The 22,029-nt window shown below is 38.9% G+C and overlaps 1 protein-coding gene across 3 annotated transcripts in view; it reads left to right on the plus strand.

The window, feature by feature from the left end:
- The window catches only part of LOC139145742 (hydroxyacid-oxoacid transhydrogenase, mitochondrial-like), a 46,045-nt gene that overhangs the window by 6,027 nt on the left and 17,989 nt on the right, over positions 1-22,029 (plus strand). For 2 of the 3 annotated variants that reach the window (XM_070717054.1, XM_070717056.1), the window contains 8 exons: positions 313-439; positions 1,427-1,554; positions 2,437-2,564; positions 3,451-3,578; positions 4,464-4,591; positions 5,477-5,604; positions 6,583-6,710; positions 13,657-13,784. In XM_070717054.1, coding sequence (XP_070573155.1) covers positions 13,721-13,784 — 64 coding nt within the window. In that variant the 5' untranslated portion in view covers positions 313-439; positions 1,427-1,554; positions 2,437-2,564; ... (3 more) ...; positions 6,583-6,710; positions 13,657-13,720. The remainder of the gene's footprint in view (positions 1-312; positions 440-1,426; positions 1,555-2,436; positions 2,565-3,450; positions 3,579-4,463; positions 4,592-5,476; positions 5,605-6,582; positions 6,711-13,656; positions 13,785-22,029) is intronic. The other variant, XM_070717055.1, reaches the window with a different exon arrangement.

Below are 22,029 nucleotides of genomic sequence, written 5' to 3' on the forward strand. Positions count from 1 at the left end.
CAAAATTTATTTTTTGTCCATAGGTTTAACACAGGGATGGCAGCCATTTTGAATTTCGAATATTGGTAAATTTTAGGAAGTTTGCTTGTATAGTATCAAAATTTGTATGGTGACCCCTGATTTTTATTCTTGATTTTGGTAGAGAGAGGTTGAAAGATTCCTGAAGGAAAGTTTGGGCAAAAGTTTATGTCTTTGATTTTTGAGGCACATACTACCTTAATATGACGTATATATCATGGCTGCAAGAGTTCAACAATGACTGGATGGATGTTTCCTTTCCAATTGTAATATTCTTTTTTTCTCCTATTTCAGTCTGATCTGTTGATTTGCATGGTAACGCTTATAATAGGCAGAGAAGGATAATGCAGCATCTCCTATGAACATGCGGCAGCTGAGGGACCACCAGTTACATCTCTGCCGATCACAGATTTACGGTCATGTGAGTAGACAGTTTACAATAAACTGTTAACCCTTTCACCACCATGGTTTAGCCCAAATCCTATGATTGTCAATGGTGAAGATGGATCTGGTTACAGACAATTGGTATGGAGAGGTTAAATCTTTAACCCCTTGGAGGAACATAGAAGTGTTTGAAATTTTACTGTTGATAAACATAAAGGTTACAGCAATAGTGGTGATATTGTCTTTGTTTGAGGCCCTGCGCTGTCCAAAGCACAATCTCTTAACTGTACTAGGCAAAGTTGAAAAGGCACCCTTTGAGTAGACTGGGCCCTATCTTCATTACGAAAACAATAGAGTTGTAAAAGGGCCCTTGCATGCTCTTTAGCTCCTCTGACAGTGATGGGGAGCTAATCAAAAAGGTTGACTTTCCCTTATCGTTTGTCGTCTGTCTGTTGAGAGTTAACAATTGCATTCTCCTGTCAAAGCAGAAGTGTCATTTCTTTGAAATTTGATATTCAGTTCACTATAGGTGACCTACTCAAGTTTCTATAAATCGAATTGTAAATCAGCTTAAGGGTAGATCATGCATCGAGGATACATATTCTGACTCTCAAACTTTCGTAATTGTTTTCTGATCTCCCACTTTTGGGTGCTGATTTTTAAGATCTTGTAGAAAGAAAACATTTTCATCGTCTTGGTTTTTTGAGAATCGCATATTTTAATATTTCTCCATAGGCTTAAGACATGGATGGCGGCCATTTTGAATTTCGAATATTGGTAAATTTTGGGTAGTTTTCTTGTATAGTATCAAAATTTGTATGGTGAACCGTGATTTTTATTCTTGATTTTGGTAGAGAACGGTTGAAAGATTCCTGAAGGAAAGTTTGGGCAAAAGTTTATGTCTTTGATTTTTGAGGCACATACTACCTTAATATGACGTATATATTGTGGCTGCAAGAGATCAAAAATGACTGGATGGATGTTTCCTTTCCAATTGTAATATTCTTTTTTTCTCCTATTTCAGTCTGATCTGTTGATTTGCATGGTAACGCTTATAATAGGCAGAGAAGGATATTGCAGCATCTCCTATGAACATGCGGCAGCTGAGGGACCACCAGTTACATCTCTGCCGGATCACAGCTTTAAGGTCATGTGAGTAGACAGTTTACAATAAACTGTTAACCCTTTCAGCACCATGGTTTAGCCCAAATCCTATGATTGTCAATGGTGAAGATGGATCTGGTTACAGACAATTGGCATGTTTGAGGCCCTGCTGTGTCCAAAGCACAATCTCTTAACTGTACTAGGGAAAGTTGAAAATTCACCTTTTGAGTAGACTGGGCCCTATCTTCATTACGAAAACTATAATAGAGTTTTAAAAGGGCCCTTGCACGCTTTTTAGCTCCTCTGACAGTGATGGGGAGCTAATCAGAAAGGTTGACTTCCCTTATCTTTTGTCGTCTGTCTGTTGAGAGTTAACAATTGCATTCTCCTCTCAAAGTAGAAGTGTCATTGCTTTGAAATTTGATATTCAGTTCACTATAGGTGAACTACTCAAGTTTCTATAAATCAAATTGAAATCAGCTTAAGGTAGATGGCGCATCGGGGACACATATTGTGACTCTCAAACTCTTGCAATTGTTTTCTGATCTCCCACTTTTGGGCGCTGATTTTAAGATCTTGTAGAAAGAAAAAACTTTCATCGGCTTGGTTTTTTGAGAATCGCAAATTTTATTTTTTGTCCAGAGGTTTAACACAGGGATGGCGGCCATTTTGAATTTCGAATATTGGTTAATTTTGGGTAGTTTGCTTGTATGGTATCAAATTTGCATGGTGACCCTGACTTTTATTCTTGATTTTGGTAGAGAAAGGTTGACAGATTCTGGATGGAACGTTTGGGCAAAAGTTTATGTCTTTGATTTTTGAGGCACATACAACCTTAATATGACGTATATATTGTGGCTGAAGTGTTCAAAAGTGACTGGATGGATGTTTCCTTTCCGATTGTAATATTCTTTTTTTCTCCTATTTCAGTCTGATCTGTTGATTTGCATGGTAACGCTTATAATAGGCAGAGAAGGATATTGCAGCATCTCCTATGAACATGCAGCAGCTGAGGGACCACCTGTTACATCTCTGCCGGATCACAGCTTTACGATCATGTGAGTAGACAGCTTACAATAAACTGTTAACCCTTTCACCACCATGGTTTAGCCCAAAGTCTATGATTGTCAATGGTGAAGATGGATCTGGTTACAGACAATTGGCATGTTTGAGGGCCTGCTGTGTCCAAAGCACAATCTCTTAACTGTACTAGGGAAAGTTGAAAATTCGCCTTTTGAGTAGACTGGGCCCTATCTTCATTAGGAAAACTATAATAAAGTTTTAAAAGGGCCCTTGCACGCTTTTTAGCTCCTCTGACAATGATGGGGAGCTAATCAAAAAGGTTGACTTTCCCTTATCGTTTGTCGTCTGTCTGTTGAGAGTGAACAATTGCATTCTCCTCTCAAAGTAGAAGTGTCATTGCTTTGAAATTTGATATTCAGTTCACTATAGGTGAACTACTCAAGTTTCTATAAATCAAATTGAAGTCAGCTTAAGGTAGATGGCGCATCGGGGACACATATTGTGACTCTCAAACTCTTGCAATTGTTTTCTGATCTTCCACTTTTGGGCGCTGATTTTAAGATCTTGTAGAAAGAAAAAACTTTCATCGGCTTGGTTTTTTGAGAATCGCAAATTTTATTTTTTGTCCAGAGGTTTAACACAGGGATGGCGGCCATTTTGAATTTCGAATATTGGTAAATTTTGGGTAGTTTTCTTGTATAGTATCAAAATTTGTATGGTGATCCCTGATTTTTATTCTTGATTTTGGTAGAGAGAGGTTGAAAGATTCCTGAAGGAAAGTTTGGGCAAAAGTTTATGTCTTTGATTTTTGAGGCACATACTACCTTAATATGACGTATATATTGTGGCTGCAAGTGTTCAAAAGTCACTGGATGGATGTTTCCTTTCCGATTGTAATATTCTTTTTTTCTCCTATTTCAGTCTGATCTGTTGATTTGCATGGTAACGCTTATAATAGGCAGAGAAGGATATTGCAGCATCTCCTATGAACATGCAGCAGCTGAGGGACCACCTGTTACATCTCTGCCGGATCACAGCTTTACGATCATGTGAGTAGACAGCTTACAATAAACTGTTAACCCTTTCACCACCATGGTTTAGCCCAAAGTCTATGATTGTCAATGGTGAAGATGGATCTGGTTACAGACAATTGGCATGTTTGAGGGCCTGCTGTGTCCAAAGCACAATCTCTTAACTGTACTAGGGAAAGTTGAAAATTCGCCTTTTGAGTAGACTGGGCCCTATCTTCATTACGAAAACTATAATAAAGTTTTAAAAGGGCCCTTGCACGCTTTTTAGCTCCTCTGACAGTGATGGGGAGCTAATCAAAAAGGTTGACTTTCCCTTATCGTTTGTCGTCTGTCTGTTGAGAGTGAACAATTGCATTCTCCTCTCAAAGTAGAAGTGTCATTGCTTTGAAATTTGATATTCAGTTCACTATAGGTGAACTACTCAAGTTTCTATAAATCAAATTGAAATCTGCTTAAGGTAGATGGCGCATCGGGGACTCATATTGTGACTCTCAAACTCTTGCAATTGTTTTCTGATCTCCCACTTTTGGGCGCTGATTTTAAGATCTTGTAGAAAGAAAAAACTTTCATCGGCTTGGTTTTTTGAGAATCGCAAATTTTATTTTTTGTCCAGAGGTTTAACACAGGGATGGCGGCCATTTTGAATTTCGAATATTGGTTAATTTTGGGTAGTTTGCTTGTATGGTATCAAAATTTGCATGGTGACCCCTGACTTTTATTCTTGATTTTGATAGAGAAAGGTTGACAGATTCTGGATGGAACGTTTGGGCAAAAGTTTATGTCTTTGATTTTTGAGGCACATACTACCTTAATATGACGTATATATTGTGGCTGAAGTGTTCAAAAGTGACTGGATGGATGTTTCCTTTCCGATTGTAATATTCTTTTTTTCTCCTATTTCAGTCTGATCTGTTGATTTGCATGGTAACGCTTATAATAGGCAGAGAAGGATATTGCAGCATCTCCTATGAACATGCAGCAGCTGAGGGACCACCTGTTACATCTCTGCCGGATCACAGCTTTACGATCATGTGAGTAGACAGCTTACAATAAACTGTTAACCCTTTCACCACCATGGTTTAGCCCAAATCCTATGATTGTCAATGGTGAAGATGGATCTGGTTACAGACAATTGGCATGTTTGAGGGCCTGCTGTGTCCAAAGCACAATCTCTTAACTGTACTAGGGAAAGTTGAAAATTCACCTTTTGAGTAGACTGGGCCCTATCTTCATTACGAAAACTATAATAGAGTTTTAAAAGGGCCCTTGCACGCTTTTTAGCTCCTCTGACAGTGATGGGGAGCTAATCAAAAAGGTTGACTTTCCCTTATCGTTTGTCGTCTGTCTGTTGAGAGTGAACAATTGCATTCTCCTCTCAAAGTAGAAGTGTCATTGCTTTGAAAATTGATATTCAGTTCACTATAGGTGAACTACTCAAGTTTCTATAAATCAAATTGAAATCTGCTTAACGTAGATGGCGCATCGGGGATTCATATTGTGACTCTCAAACTCTTGCAATTGTTTTCTGATCTTCCACTTTTGGGCGCTGATTTTAAGATCTTGTAGAAAGAAAAAACTTTCATCGGCTTGGTTTTTTGAGAATCGCAAATTTTATTTTTTGTCCAGAGGTTTAACACAGGGATGGCGGCCATTTTGAATTTCGAATATTGGTTAATTTTGGGTAGTTTGCTTGTATGGTATCAAAATTTGCATGGTGACCCCTGACTTTTATTCTTGATTTTATAGAGAAAGGTTGACAGATTCTGGATGGAAAGTTTGGGCAAAAGTTTATGTCTTTGATTTTTGAGGCACATACTACCTTAATATGACGTATATATCGTGGCTGCAAGTGTTCAAAAATGACTTGATGGATGTTTCCTTTCCGAATGTAATATTCTTTTATTCTCCTATTTCAGTCTGATCTGTTGATTTGCATGGTAACGCTTATAATAGGCAGAGAAGGATATTGCAGCATCTCCTATGAACATGCGGCAGCTGAGGGACCACCTGTTACATTTCTGCCGGATCACAGCTTTACGGTCATGTGAGTAGACAGTTTACAATAAACTGTTAACCCTTTCACCACCATGGTTTAGCCCAAAGTCTATGATTGTCAATGGTGAAGATGGATCTGGTTACGTACAATTGGCATGAAGAGGTTAAATCTTTAACCCCTTGGAGGAACTTAGTAGTTTGAATTTCACCATTGATAAACATAAGGGTTATAGCAATAGTGGTGATATTGTCTTTGTTTGAGGCCCTGCTCTGCCCAAAGCACAGTCACCTAACTACTAGGCAAAGTTGAAAAGGCACCCTTTGAGTAGACTGGGCCCTATCTTCATTACGAAAACTACAATAGAGTTTTAAAAGGGCCCTTGCACACTTTTTATCTCCTCTGACAGTGATGGGAGCTAATCAAAAAGGTTGACTTTCCCTTATCGTTTGTCGTCTGTCTGTTGAGAGTGAACAATTGCATTCTCCTCTCAAAGTAGAAGTGTCATTGCTTTGAAAATTGATATTCAGTTCACTATAGGTGAACTACTCAAGTTTCTATAAATCAAATTGAAATCTGCTTAACGTAGATGGCGCATCGGGGATTCATATTGTGACTCTCAAACTCTTGCAATTGTTTTCTGATCTCCCACTTTTGGGTGCTGATTTTAAGATCTTGTAGAAAGAAAAAACTTTCATCGGCTATGTTTTTTGAGAATCGCATATTTATATTTTTATTTTTCTCCAGGATTGGGATGGCGGCCATTTTGAATTTCGAATATTGGTAAATTTTGGGTAGTTTGCTTGTATAGTAGCAAAATTTGTATGGTGACCCCTGACTTTTATGCTTGATTTTGGTAGAGAAAGGTTGAAAGATTCCGGACGGAAAGTTTGGGCAAAAGTTTATGTCTTTGATTTTTGAGGCACATACTACCTTAATATGACGTATATATCGTGGCTGAAGTGTTCAAAAGTGACTGGATGGATGTTTCCTTTCCGATTGTAATATTCTTTTTTTCTCCTATTTCAGTCTGATCTGTTGATTTGCATGGTAACGCTTATAATAGGCAGAGAAGGATATTGCAGCATCTCCTATGAACATGCGGCAGCTGAGGGACCACCCACTACATTTCTGCCGGATCACAGCTTTATGGTCATGTGAGTAGACAGTTTACAATAAACTGTTAACCCTTTCACCACCATGGTTTAGCCCAAATCCTATGATTGTCAATGGTGAAGATGGATCTGGTTACAGACAATTGGCATGTTTGAGGCCCTGCTGTGTCCAAAGCACAATCTCTTAACTGTACTAGGGAAAGTTGAAAATTCACCTTTTGAGTAGACTGGGCCCTATCTTCATTACGAAAACTATAATAGAGTTTTAAAAGTAGGTATCCCAAGGAAATTTTTTGACTTTTTTATCTCATATTTTTGTTAGTTTCACAGAAAAGAACATAAAATTTGATGAAAAATGATACCCTATTTTTTAAAATTATCCAAAGATTAAGCGAGATTTGACCTTCATTTGACCTTTTGGATAAATGACCTTGTCAAAATTTTGAAAAGTGGCATTTTCAAGGCTTCCTAGAATTTTAAAAATTTGCCTAAAGCAACTTATTTATCCAGTTTCCAGTGAGAAACAACCTACAAAATGACATTTGGAAGGTAAAAAGCATATGAGAAGTGGATTTTTAGCACAATTTATTGACAAAGTTTGAGAAAACCCCATTTTCCAGGGGTCGTAAAATATCCAAAATGGCCGTCTGGGCATTTTCACAAGGCTCAAAAAATGAAACTTTCAAGGTTAGGGGTCTTAAAATACTTGTACTGTTACTAAATGATACCCTTGTAATGCCTATTTTTTTCTGTGTACTTCAGAAAACTGTAATTTGGAGAAAAATTGGCCTAAAAATGCAAATTTAGCCAATTTTTCAGAGTCTGTGATAAAATTTGCCAAAATCACCGAAAATTCCACAATTTCAATCTCATACAAAATCAAAACCGTTAATGCAAATTACATGAAACTTTCAGGGTGTATTTAATTTTGCTTGTTCTTTGCAAATAACAAGTAACTTCACCTATATTTGTTTGAAATATGCTACCATGTGTTCTCAACTTTTGATTAAACTGCTAAAAAGACCGAAATTCCGAAAAAGCATGATTGTGATGACTATGTCAAAATAGCTAATTTTGGACAACAAATTTTCAGCATTGTTCTTTAAAATGACTTTATATCAAAGACTACACTAAAAATTGCAAAATAAGCAAAAAGAAAGCGTATGTGTAAGGTAAGTACCAGCTTTTATTTTCTGTTATTCATTTTCATCAAGTAAACAGATGATTCAAAGTTAGCTGCTCAAGTCATGAAAAGTCTCTGGTACAAACTGTACCTTTTTTCTATTACATCTAACTCTGGCACTACACAACATCTACCTTTTGCAATAATACTAAATTCTGCATGAAAAACAAATTTTGATTCTACATACTCATCAATATCCACAACAGAAGGCCACTTAAAGGTATTTCTATACCCAGCTGTCATGAATTGGACTGTAGCTACCTCTTCAGATTTGGCCTCAACAACTTCACCAATAAAGTATCCTTGATTATAAGCTACTGCGACAGGCACACCTTGACGTGTAAATTCATACTGAAAGTTCCATTCAGTTTCCTCATCATCAGAAAACTCATCAGATGAACAGCAAGCTCTGATTCAGAATCTGAATTGGAAATCTGATCATGCTTTCGTTTTCTACTCTCAGGCTGACTGTCAGACTGTAGCACTAAACCAGATTCTGCAACTGCAGAAGGATTGGAATTTAAATATGAAATAAAATCTGTTTTAACCCTTTCACCACCATGGTTTGTCCCAAATCCATTGTTTTCTATGGTAAGGTTGGACCTGTATACAGGGAACTGGCGGTGAAAGGGTTAAGGCAATCAAAGGACTTTCTTCCCATTATTAGCCTGTCATCTTTCTTACCCATCACTTTCGTAATGTATCTAATTTCATTTTTCAGAACACTGATTTGTTGTGTCTTTGATTTGACCCTTGACAAAACCCTGGCAACATCACTTGCATTCTTGCAAGGCCCACCATGGCTAAATACACTTTCCGTTATGTTTTGTAGACCAGCTGCTTTTGCTGCTTCTTTCTCTTGCTTTTTTTTTCGAGTCTCCTCTAATCTTTCTTGTGTTTTAATTTTCACATTTTTTTCAATCATCTTATACTTTTGGCGCATAGCCACAGCTTTTGAACGAGCAAACTTTAACAAATGTTGTTGTTCATCGAAACGTTTTGCAAACAACCACTCTGAGATGGTGTGATTTGTCTTCAACATTTGTATGCTTGAATGATAAAATAGTGATGCATGTCGTCTTTTAAACATGCCAAAATCCAAGTCACCAAACTCGTACTCACTAACAAGATTTGTTAATCTACAATGTTTCATGGCATTTCTCAGTTCCTGGGTGGGTTCCGAACTGTACTTTCCCCCAGGAAGGAAGTCTATGAGTTGTCGTTTTGTGACTACAATAAATGATGTCATCAGTTTTTCCAGTGTACTTTTAGTCAATGGTGAAGTAATCAAATCATCTGAGAACAAACTGTCATACACTTCATCCCTACGGGGATTGTATCTGAACACTCCATTTTGGTCTCTTGCCATCAGTGATGTTGAATCTGTTTCCCATTCTTGAAACTTTTCAAGCATTGCTTGAATATAGATATACTGGTCAACATATTCAACATCACTTTGTAACATTGACCAAAATGGACCAGTCACCTTATAGTACAGGATCCCCAGGGCTCTTGTCAATGAAATAAGCTGTTGACAGTTACAGTCAAGTAGCACACTTTCCAGTTTCATATTCAGAGACTCAAAATAATTTGTGAGAAAGTCTGATATATCAGCAGCATGGTGGGCTAAACTACCAGCCCCTTGAAAGAAATTATTAAAGCGATTCATTCTGAAACTGGTTATGTATGACTTCTTTTTCAAGTTTTCATCCAGAAAGGACACCCACTTCATTCTGCAGCCATTTTTCTCATCTCCTCTTGGTCCAAGCACATCACAACCAGTCCTAACAAACCGACAAGTTGCAGAGCCAGAGGCAGATTTAAATCGTTGGAATTTCGTTGAGGCATCACGACCTAAACCATGACCAAGCTCTGATGCAAGGTGACCTCTTTCAATTTCCTTCAATTTCGATTCAACATCTGTCCTAAGACCAAGAAGGAAATGGGCATTGCAGAATAAAAAGTGGGTGTCCATTTCTGTCCCAAAATACTCAGTTTTGTATTCAGTTAAAAGCTTATTAAAGGATTTATTGACGCTAGATCGGTCACCCATAACAGCAAACATTTTTCCAAGCAGTGTCTTGAAGATAGTTTCACGCTCAACGTTATCACACTCTGAGTATAGATCACTCAGTTCGTCAATCATGGAGATTACGTTATCCAATAATGTTGAGCTATCCTCTACTGCAACAGGCGAAAAACCAAGAGACATTGTTTGATTGTTTTCAAGAATTATTTGTTTTCCTATGATCTTTTTTTGATCACGTGAGGTGCCATCACTGTGCAAGTCCCACCGCTCTGTTAAAGTGCCCTCCTCTGCAACTTGGTACTTAGCCAAAATATGTGCCCTGTCTACAAAATTCTGTACAGTAGATGCACTGGGAAGGTCTTTATCATTTATGTTTTCATCATGCAGCCACTTACTCACACACTTTATAACCTTTTTGACATTTTTTGATGACACCTCACACTCACCTGCTAATTCCATGGAACACATTTCTATCGCATCTGTAAATTTATTTTTTGACCCTTCCCTTGTTTGGAAAGTGCAAGAACTACTACTTTGACTATGCAATTCACACTGAAGGTCAAGGACCTCTGCTTTCAAGCTCTTTAATTCAGCAGATAGTTGTTTCACTTTCTCTGAATTTGTTAGATTGAGTAGTTTATATTTACTAACTAGAGTTTGTAGACCATGAACTTGACTCTTTAAATTCACAATTTTTGCTTTGTCAATGTTACTTGTGTCTATATGTGTTCTAATCTGCTTTTCTTTTCTTTCTAACTTCTTTGACACTCTAATGCTTCTTTGATAGACTGCTGTACCTCTTACATGTCTCAGCTGATCTTGCATCTCTCTCAGCATTTTACCCTTTGCAACAATTCTTGCTTTCAAGACTGATTGTTTTGTTTCTAAGTTTTGAATTACTTTGTCCTTTTCTTCAATGCATTTTGAAAGTCTGTTCATGTCTTTCTGTTTTTCTGCAACAAGTTCCGCCAGAGCAGATATCTTTATTTTCAATATTTCAGTAGTAGTTCGAGTACTGTCCTCTGAAGTAAAAGCACTCCTGGCACTGGATCTTGAAGTGGGACCTTTCTTAATTTTTTTCTTAGGATGTGATGAGGTGGAAGCAGCCTGATTGCCATCTACATGAAATATCTCATCTTTGAAACTGGCCCCTGCATTATTATTGCGCGACTTATTCTTATTAAGTTTGCCGAACTTCTTTTGCACGCTATCTATTTCTTTCTTAAGGGATTTAGTGTCAGGAACTGTCAACTCAGGATTCAATGCTTGCAAAAAATGCATCAAGTGGGTAACAGTGAGCTTCTCAGCATGAAAAAACTCGGAGAGTTCTAGCACTAATCCATTTGTCACGTGGCATTCCCTGGCTAATGATGGTAATTCACTAAAATCATGCAAATGTCTTCGTTGAAGCCCTAAGCTTGCTGAAAACTTGCCTATGTAGTTGACATCTATTGCTATCTGATCATAGAATTCCACTCTAGACTCATCTGATAGACTTATTGCCCTATCTACTGCATTCCTGATGTGTAACTGAAAGCGATGACGAGGGTACATTGGAAATAGCATTCCAAGCCAAGTGCATGCTTTGTCCCAAGATGAACCAGACTGTGTCATCAAGGCATAAACTTGCAGAAGAAGCCGATTAGTAAGCGGCAAATCTGGGAGTTTTGGGTGCCTACCTCTACCCCTAGCTAGGAAAACAGTCCTAAGATTAAGCATTGTCTCATCAGCTGAAATGTAATAAAAAAATTATTAAAACTATGCCATTAATCCAAAGGACCAAGTACAGATAAAATTTCAACAAGACAGAAACTGTCAATACAGAGGCAAACTTCAAAGAAGTGTAGTGGGAGTAGGAGCACACAGCTACTCCAGTCATTTCATTACAAGAGTTCTGGTTGCGCGATTCATATTTTGTATAAGTTTCTAAAATATCAAATTCATGTTTAATTAATCTGATATGGTAAAAATCTTTCACAAGTATGTCCAGGATGTCTATGTCTCGAATAGTTTAATAATTATACTTTCAAAATTAATTTTTTGTAACATGGGGAAATCAATTTAAACTTCCAAGCTTTCACTATTTTTTTCTCTATTCTCAAAATATTGACCGATGTCTTCGAAAAAGGCAGTGAAAATATGATTGCACTTTTGGGCCATCGCAACGTGTGATTCTGTTGTCAAGTTGACCGATGAACGCCATCTTTGATATGTCAGAGATAACATATATCCGATGAAAATCACGCATTTGTTGAAAGAGTCGATAAATAGAGTTAAAGATAGCTCACACTTTGTCTTGGCATCATTTCTAATTTTTTTCCGGATGATATTCAACTTAATATTGTATATATGCTCGCCGGTACTCGAGCCCGCTCAACTCAGATCGGCCGACAACACAGGCAATTATGAATTACGGTATGACAACATCCACACAGATCTCACGGAGGTAAAAAATCGTTTCACATTATCGCTCGTAAATCAGAAATTATCACAGAAAAATACCATAACATATCTTCGAAACTCTTTATTTCATAAAATACTCACTTATTTCGGAAAACAGTGTCGTTAACAGACCCATTTTAGACGGTGACTCGCGATCGCATTCGATCGCCCCGCTGGTTTCCGCCATCTTTGACTCAAATAGTCTCACATACATAGCACCCTATTCGGCTACGGCGCTGCGCGTTGAACATAGTTTGTAAAAAACGAAGTACATAATCGAAAAGATCACTTCATGAGCTTTTTAAATATATTTTTTCCCTCGGATATAGTAAATTGTGGACGATTTGCGAACACTTTGAAATTTTTGAATCGATTTTTAGCCATGAAATCGTCAGTGTTGATTTTGTAGAGTGCGTTCAGTTTGCCGTCCTGCACGCGTACGTGCGTGATCACATGGATTAAAGTTAAATTTTCGTAAATTTTCATTTCGTTAACATAATAACCACTCATATCAACAGAAAGCTGAGATAATTGTCTTTCATATAAAACTAATTTTGTAGAAAATATAAAAAATATAAATAAGTTGTGAGGGTTTAAAAATCTGACATTTTTTATTTTTTCATCAATGGCTACATTGTACACCTCTATCCACTATGCATTTGGGATACCTATTAAAAGGGCCCTTGCACGCTTTTTAGCTCCTCTGACAGTGATGGGGAGCTAATCAAAAAGGTTGACTTTCCCTTATCTTTTGTCGTCTGTCTGTTGAGAGTTAACAATTGCATTCTCCTCTGAAAGCAGAAGTGTCATTGCTTTGAAATTTGATATTCAGTTCACTATAGGTGAACTACTCAAGTTTCTATAAGTCGAATTGAAATCAGCTTAAGGTAGATGGCGCATTGGGGACACATATTGTGACTCTCAAACTCTTGCAATTGTTTTCTGATCTCCCACTTTTGGGCACTGAGTTTTAAGATCTTGTAGAAAGAAAAAACTTTCATTGGCTTGGTTTTTTGAGAATCGCAAATTTTATTTTTTGTCCATAGGCTTAACACAGGGACGGCGGCCATTTTGAATTTTGAATATTGGGAAATTTTGGGTAGTTTTCTTGTATAGTATCAAAATTTGCATGGTGACCCGTGATTTCTATTCTTGATTTTGGTAGAGAAAGGTTGACAGATTTCTGAAGGAAAGTTTGGGCAAAAGTTTATGTCTTTGATTTTTGAGGCACATACTACCTTAATATGACGTATATATTGTGGCTGAAGTGTTCAAAAGTGACTGGATGGATGTTTCCTTTCCGATTGTAATATTCTTTTTTTCTCCTATTTCAGTCTGATCTGTTGATTTGCATGATAACGCTTATAATAGGCAGAGAAGGATATTGCAGCATCTCCTATGAACGTGCTGCAGCTGAGGGACCACCAGTTACATCTCTGCGGGATCACAGCTTTATGGTCATGTGAGTAGACAGTTTACAATAAACTGATAACCCTTTCACCACCATGGTTTGTTTTTTGATGGTTGATTTTTTTGGGTGCTCCCTAACAACATGGGCCTTGGCTGGTCCTACTGCTGTTAGGGCAAATCTACCAATTTTTACTGCTACGGATATTTCCCTTGAAAGGTTCTTCCAGTTTTGAGGAGTTTTTCTTAGTTTTAGGAACTTATGTCCACATCCTTTGTGGCAGTGTCTTCCATCAGGGTTTTGTAAGCCACTTACATGATAAGGTAAGACAGTCTTTTCAGAGCAAATGCTATTGGTTGTTGACCATGCAAGTGCAAGCGGAGGAAAAGACTGCATGTGTCAAATGATGGGAAGGTCACTTATGTTTTCTCCTATCTTATTGCCAGCATTGAGTCCTGTTTTGGTTTTTATTTTGGTCAGGCTGTAGATTAAAAAAATTATCGATGACCCAGTGGTTCTTGTTTGTTTGTATTTTTGTCTTGTTGGTTTTGTTGTCTTTGTAAGATAGTAGGCCTCTGGTTGGCCTATAATGTTTGTCCAGAACGCAATTGCAGCAGGCATGCATGGATGAACACATGCTGATTGTTTTGGGGTGGTCTATACCCTCCCTTTATAAGGGGCTGTTCAGACTTCTCATTCAATGATGGGTTTTACACTCATTGATTCCTTATTATCAAGAAACCATTTGGCTGGAAATATGTTTAGATTTCACCCTTTGGAATTCTTACATAAGAATATGTACTTTTCATGAAAAGTATGGTTCTATCAGACTCTTTATCATTCGGAGTGAGCTTCTATGATAGATCTCTGGTTGTATTGCTGATCAATCTTTTCTAGGTGCAGGCATTGTTTCTGGTTGTGATATTTGACCTCACCTGAGTGATAGGTCCTGTGTTTGGCATACCTATACAGGCTGTCAATATTGATCAATATATGACTGGATGATTGGCTTGTACATTGGTGGTCCTGCCATTCAACTCCGTCTTTCACTCAGGTTACCTGGGTGAAGGATATTGACTTAAGTTTGATTCTAGTTGTGGACAAATCAAATCTTCGTTCAAGTGCAAGTTGTCCAGTTCTTGGTCTGAGGCTGGATTTATTTTGGCATTGAGTCTAGAGGTTTTTTCCCTTTGCAGGAAAAAATCTTCTCAAGTCGGAAATCTCATTCTTTGTGTGTGGGCAGTAATACATATCACAGTGAAAGAGTTTTATCAGCTTAGTTTGACTCTTTTATTCTTCTTGGCAGGATTTGTCCAAGTCATTCTCAGCTCTATCCCTCATTCTATGGAAACTATTCTCTGGGAGGGTGATAAATTTATCAGAGTCAGATAACTACTCTTAAGGTTCATCCTGTAGTGGTGGCTATCTGGGGACAATATGCTAATGAGGACATGGTTGTATCCTCCTATAGCACGTGTCTCGTTATTGTGTCATGTGATTTTCAGTTGAAGTCTGAAGAGTCATGTTTCCCATTATATTAAATGTCTTGATCTTCATGGATGTGACCATTTTGGTTAGGGAGTGCATGTGAACGATCAAATATTTTTGGGCTTACGGATCATGATCACGATAAGGCTGCCTAGCTTTGCTACATGTATTGATTGCTAATGATTGCAGGATTTCTTGCTTTGAAACATTTTTTGTCTCAAATTTTCCAACAATATTGTTATGGTTCACTTGAATAAGTTTGCAGTGGTAGTGTACATCAAAATACAAGCCTGAAATGGTTACAAGTGGCCTTCACATTCAGGGTATTACATGACACTTTGGAGGACGCTCTGTCAAGGGAGAATTGTCTTGCCCTAGAGTATGAGTTATGTCTGTCCATGTATCACAATCCTGCCATTTAGGACCGACTCCATATAGGCCTGTTTGCGACCTGGAGAAGTCACAGTTGCAAAATGCAGCTCAGGTCTTTGTATTTCCTCCATCATGATCCTCTGGTGGGATGTTGCGTCGTGCTCAGTGTGAACTTAGTGGGGTTCTTTGCATACATTTTCCCAGCAGTGTCTATTTTCAGGAAAGTGCTAGCTAAGATAGTGGCACACCAATGTGGACCAATTTTTATGGATCATATTGACCTGCATGAAGTTTGTTTTGGTCCTATTCAAACTGGCAAGTTTACTGGTCTTGCCAAGTCAAGCACTTGAGCTGTTCTCTCCATTGCATCACGAGGTAGCATTGATTGCATGGAGACAATTGATCAATCCTTGTGTCTGTGGGGGTTTCTGCAGAGGCAGCCTTGCATGTTGCCTAACAGTGTACATGTAGGTCTTCAACTTCTAAGTCATACATTGCAAGTGGTTTTGCTCTCATGTTTAGGATTTGTTGTGAGGCTAGGGACTGGTCAGTTTCTCGGCCTGGGGGGGGGGGGGGGGGGGGGGGGGGGGGGGGGGGGGGGGGGGTGGGGGGGGGGGGGGGGGGGGGGGGGGGGGGGGGGGGGGGGGGGGGGGGGGGGGGGGGGGGGGGGGGGGGGGGGGGGGGGGGGGGGCGGTGGATTATTTTTGCCGACGTCAAAAAGTGGCTGACCCCCCCTATTCCAAATTTTGAAAACAGGGTGACCCCCCCTATTCCAAATTTTAAAAACAGGGTGACCCCCCCCCCCCCCCCCCCCGGGCGCGACAAAGGTAAAACAAAAGATGGACATAATTATATATATATATATATATATATATATATATATATATATATATATATATATATATATATATATTATATTTTACATTTTACATATATTTATATTTTAAATAGTCATTCTATGTTTTAGTGAAATTGTTGACATGTCAGTTGTAAGACAGGAATTTCAAAGTGTCAATCTTAAAGTTTAAATACAGTACATTTTGAATGAGCTGTATTTTGAATGAGCTGTGAATGTATTTCACACTTTCTCTGCATAACCAGATGTCCTGAACTGTTGTACAGAAATGGATGTCAATCATTAATATCAAAGAGGAAAAAGCAGTGAATCAAAAACTTTGCTGGGTGTTAAGACTTGCAAACCATCCAATTAAATCTACTGAGGAGCCATAGAGAGCTTTTTTAGCCAAATCCGATGTGTACAGTGTCTGAGAGGACCTTTTCTTGTGTAACATTGAAACCATAAAAGCACAGCTAATAATGACAAAACTGCCTTTTTTAACTGTTATTTTGTTCATAAAAAAGCATCTTTCTACAGAAAACCTATGAAACAAAGGAAAATAATTGCATCAATGAGAAGGAAAGATATCTTGTCATTTTTCTATCTCTAAAATAAGTCACTGTATCAATATATATTGTGAAATATTTGTGCATGTTGCTTTCTCATACTGAATTCTCACAGAGAGAACAGAAAAGTATCAGGAATTTGTCATCCTTTTCATATGAAATGCAGATTTCATAATGGTACACTTTCACTTAGCAAACATCAAGATATCTCTGATTTATTAAAGTATGGCGCCCGAAGGGCCCGCCAAAAAATATGAAACATCCTGATATCTCTGATATATATGCCTTGTATATTAAAGTCATGCACCTGAAGGGCATGCTGAAAGATGTATGATATATTAAAGTAATGAGCTTAAAGAGCACGCTGAAATATATTGAACATACAGATATCTCTGATGTATGTATGCTTGATATGTTAAAGTTGGGCGTGCTAAAAAATATGACTGATTATTAAAGTTACGCGCCCGAAGGGCGCGCCGAAAAATACAACTGAATGATGAATTTTGTGGCTGACACTAGCATTTTAGGCAATGATGAGCCTGTGTCAAAATTCAAAAACACACTGGGCATTTCAAAAACATGGTGACCCCCCCTATCACCAAAGTCAAAAACAGGGTGACCCCCCCCCATGAATCCACCGGCCCCCCCCCCCCCAGGCTGAAGAAACTGACCAGTCCCCTAGGTTGTTTGGTTCTTGCAGACCTACACCTCTTCAGTTAGCAGTCTTCTTTCTTTTTCTGTTTCATCAGAAGGCGGCTGCAGTCTGTCCACTATTAAAGACTTCACTGGGGCTATTGGTATACTTCCCGTCTGTTAGGGCTAGAAGTGATCACTTTACTTCAGTTTTTCTCATTTAGGACAATCTTCCCTCAGTGAGAGTATTTTCATACTCTTTAGTACCACAATGCAGATATCTGTAGGTACTGAACAATTATTGCAATCTTTGTTTGAAATTTATGGTCAGCTGACTTTAAATTTCTCGCCTATATTATATAGACAGTCTTTCTGCTGGTGTTTGCTACTGCAGGTAGACATAGTGTACTGTAAGTATTGTCAGTCTTCCTCAGCATTGTGGACTCATTGCAATTCAAGTTACATTGTTGACTAACCAAGCCTTTAGGGGTTTTTTTGTTTAACTAATGTGGCGGTTAACCAGGAAAAGGAAGTATTTCTTTGTCCTGTCAGAGCACTTAAGGGGCACATTCAGTGCTTTAAGTGTTGATGACTGGAGCAGAATTGTCTATTCATTTTAATCTGATCTCAGTCTGATGTGTCACTTTCTCCAGCCACCACTTTGATTGACTGTTGATATTTAGATGTTATTGCTTCACTGGTATTGATGAGGCTCTAAACTGTGTCAGAATAACAGAATAACAACACATGAGGTTTGAGCAGTTTCAGCTTCGTGGGCTTCGTTTTCAGGTATTTCTCCATCTGATGCCCTCCAAGCTGTACACTGTAGGTCTCATGGTAATGTTACCTCTCAGAGATTAATAGAATCTCACACCCCCAAGGACCTGGGATCAGATTTCTCACACGAGTTGGGGATATTTTGTCTCACACAAGCCGCAGGCGAGTGTGAGACAAAATATCCCCAACGAGTGTGAGAAATCTGATCCCAGGTCCTTGGTGTGTGAGATTCTTTTTCTCACATGACCACAAAATGCGTTAAATTCATATTGGACACGTACAATATTATCAAAAATCGTGACAACTCTGTCGTCTGCCGCTGTACTTTGACCTGCTTACTTTGTAGTTCTAGTCCGTGTGTTACTCGTCGTGCCATTGGATAACATTTTGCGCGTGGAACAAAACAGACTGCTTATCATCCAATCAGAGGTCGTGTAATATTTACTGCAGAGTGTGGGACGGTTTCTGAGAGTGTGGGATCGATCTATCCCACACTCTCGATCCCGCACTCCCAGCAGCCAGGAATGTGAGAAAAAAGGTTCTCTGAGCAGGGTGGCAGGTTTTCTTTGGGGCCTGTTTGTATTGCTCAAATTCAGGTGCGGCATGAATAATGGCTCTGAGTCTTTCTTAGGGAATGACAATTCAGGCTTCAAAGTCATGTTGGTTTTCTTTCCTTTGCCTTTAGTTATACTTATGTCAAATTCCTGCCTCCTCTCAACTGTGGGACTCTGAAGGCTTATTGTTGGAATGTACATAATGGATTATGCAATAGAAATGAAAAATCCCTCCCCCCCACCTTCATTACAAAATATTCCCACCCTCCTCCCCACGCTTGACATTTAGTTCATTTCAGTTTGGTATGAAATTTGTAATGAATTAGTCATTGGAGGGCAAGCTGAAGACGACATGTTCTCTGTGGGAAGTATACAGAGCTAGTAACTGAGAACATTTGAACTAGCTACAGCCATTATTGGCTTTGGACCACCAAACAATCGATTGAATGTCGTTTAAGCACCTGTCACGGGGACTAAGAAAAGTCAACATATGAACTGATAACTGATAACATCAGCTTGTCTAGATGTTTGCTGTCAAAACAATAAAAGGAAACAGGTTAGCTGATGCTACAATCTGGTTGGAAACAAGAAACAAGAAACCGCTGTAGTTCTTCATTTGATTTCTCTTTTCAAAGTGAGACTTACTGCAATGGGAGCTATGTGAGAGGTCTGAAATCGGCAGTCTGCGCCCCCAAACTGCGCTAGCGCATTTCAATTTGCGCTATCAATCTGCGCTCCCATTCTGCGATATCGATCTGCGCCCCTGTTTTGCGCTCTCTATTTCTCCAAACCATATGTGCTGTGAAAACGACCCAACTAGCACAAGAACGTACTACGTCGATCATGATTTTACTATTTCCATCATTTGACTTTTTGATATGACATTGGATCGAGATATGGTGCTGCAGGCCGTTAGGGAGCTGCATTTAGGACCCTGGTAGCGAGTCCTGTATCATCGATGGCTGCCAGACCTACGTGGAGATAGAGTTGACCTTTCAAAATTCTGCCTTCTCGACATACACCTACGTACTTTTTGACTTTCCAAACATGTAAATTACATGTATGAGTGTGATAGAAACGACACATGTGCAACCACTTAACTTAACCAAGTATCCGCGGTTTGAAACAGTCCCGACATTTACGTCCCTCGGACTGGCACTGTCACTCTACAAACCCTCGCCCCGTCCGGCTCATTCATTGACTCGGATGTGATACATTGTGAATGAAAATTCAATTTTATGAAATATAAATATTGTAGAATCAGTAGACAGTCCCCTGTAAATCAAATAGGTGTGTACATACAGGTTCAGTAAGGTTGTACTTTCACTCGGCCGCTAGTTGACAGGTTCACAATCGATGTGATTGTGAGTGCACTGAACAGCTGGGACGTATGTGTTGTCATGCTGAACTGTGGCCCACGGTTAGTGGTTTTCAATGTTAAAACTCGTTGAAGTGCAAATATGTGCATAAAACTACCCGTTAAAGGATGACCCGGTCGATGAAAATACGAAAACTTTCCATGCAATATGCATTATTCACACCGACACGGCTTCATCAACTGTCCCCGTACTAAAGGAAGATGACACGCGTATTTTATTCAACATATTCGGTCACCTATTCGGTAATGACGTAGTGCACGATCTCCTTCAAATGTTTTACTAGCCAAGCCTTTTTAATGAGCTTACTGTTCTGACTGAGAATTTAAAATAAGTTCGAACTAAATTTAACTTATTCCAACTTAAAGTCGACCGTACATCGGTAGATCCTGCACGTAACACTTGGCTGACGGATATAGATCGGAGCGCGGAGGGAGGGGGCCCTATATACCGGAAGGAAGGAAGTAAACCAGTTCAAGTGACCTGAAAATGTACTTCCAGATGATTACAAGACGCTTGCGACGCTTAATGATCTCGACCAACATGCCACGATTTTCGTTGCTCGATAATCCGGTCCTACATTCTCTCCAAAACAAAACGAAAACTGCCAGGACTTTCTTTTGGGGAAAAGTGTTGGGTCATATCGTACCGGGAAATTCCTGAAATATTACTAAAATGGCAAACTATCAGCTAAAATCGGTACTACAAGAACACATATAAATAAAGTTTAAAAAAATAATACGAGTCAATCTCTCCCGTTGTAACAAAGGGCGACAGGTTTGCAGCGCGGTGCAAAAGCTATTAATTATAAGAAAATACAACAAACATTTTATGTTGTCAAGAGTTAGATGTGTTCGTTTCATCTTGAGGTAGGAAAACTACAACCGATGTCGGCGCTGACATGAACTTGACAGTCATTTTTCACAAAGAACATGCATAAATTGCCGCGCGAGACAGGAAGTAGACAACGTGAGTCAAGAACAAGTGAATGTCCAACGCGATCGCGCGACGACAGCACAGTACACAGGTCTCGATCGGATAGCCTTTTTTACACAAGTTTCGACATCTTCATCTTGACTGTGAACTCTGGTAACCAGATTGTAACTGTTGAGACAACAGTATACGGTTAATCTACTAGTTAAACATTCGAAAATTGGATTTAAACCAGGTTTAGCAAAGATGTGGTTGCAGTTTTAAATTGCCGTCTCCGGTATAGAAATAAATACATGCACCACGGTGTTTGGGTCAAGTAGGGGTAAGTTTATTACTACTAGTCAAAAGTCTATATTCCACAGAGTGCCGTGACCACCCCCAGAAATGCTAGCAAGTGGCGAGATTACAGAGTTGTGGCTGCCGGGGTGGCCACTGTCACTACCACTATGTATTAAATGTTTCTAATAACTATATTGCTGAAAACGTCACGGTTATCTTCCATTCCGACGTCTTGTGCCCCACTTGCCAAAAACTTTGAAAACGGTTGTTCACTCGAATTCAGGCTATCGCCAGGCAGATTGTCCATGTAGCCGACACAAACACAAAGTGTCTGTTTAGCGGCTACCAAAAACTATTAAAAATAGTAAAGAATGAGCTACAAAATCACTATCAGTTTCGCTGGGAACATATTGGATGGCTTGTTACACAACTGTTACCAGATTTCAGGTAACACTGTTTACCACACGATGGATCTTTATTTAA

Source organism: Ptychodera flava, chromosome 12 (assembly GCF_041260155.1).
Source record: "Ptychodera flava strain L36383 chromosome 12, AS_Pfla_20210202, whole genome shotgun sequence".
NCBI classification, from domain to species: domain Eukaryota; kingdom Metazoa; phylum Hemichordata; class Enteropneusta; family Ptychoderidae; genus Ptychodera; species Ptychodera flava.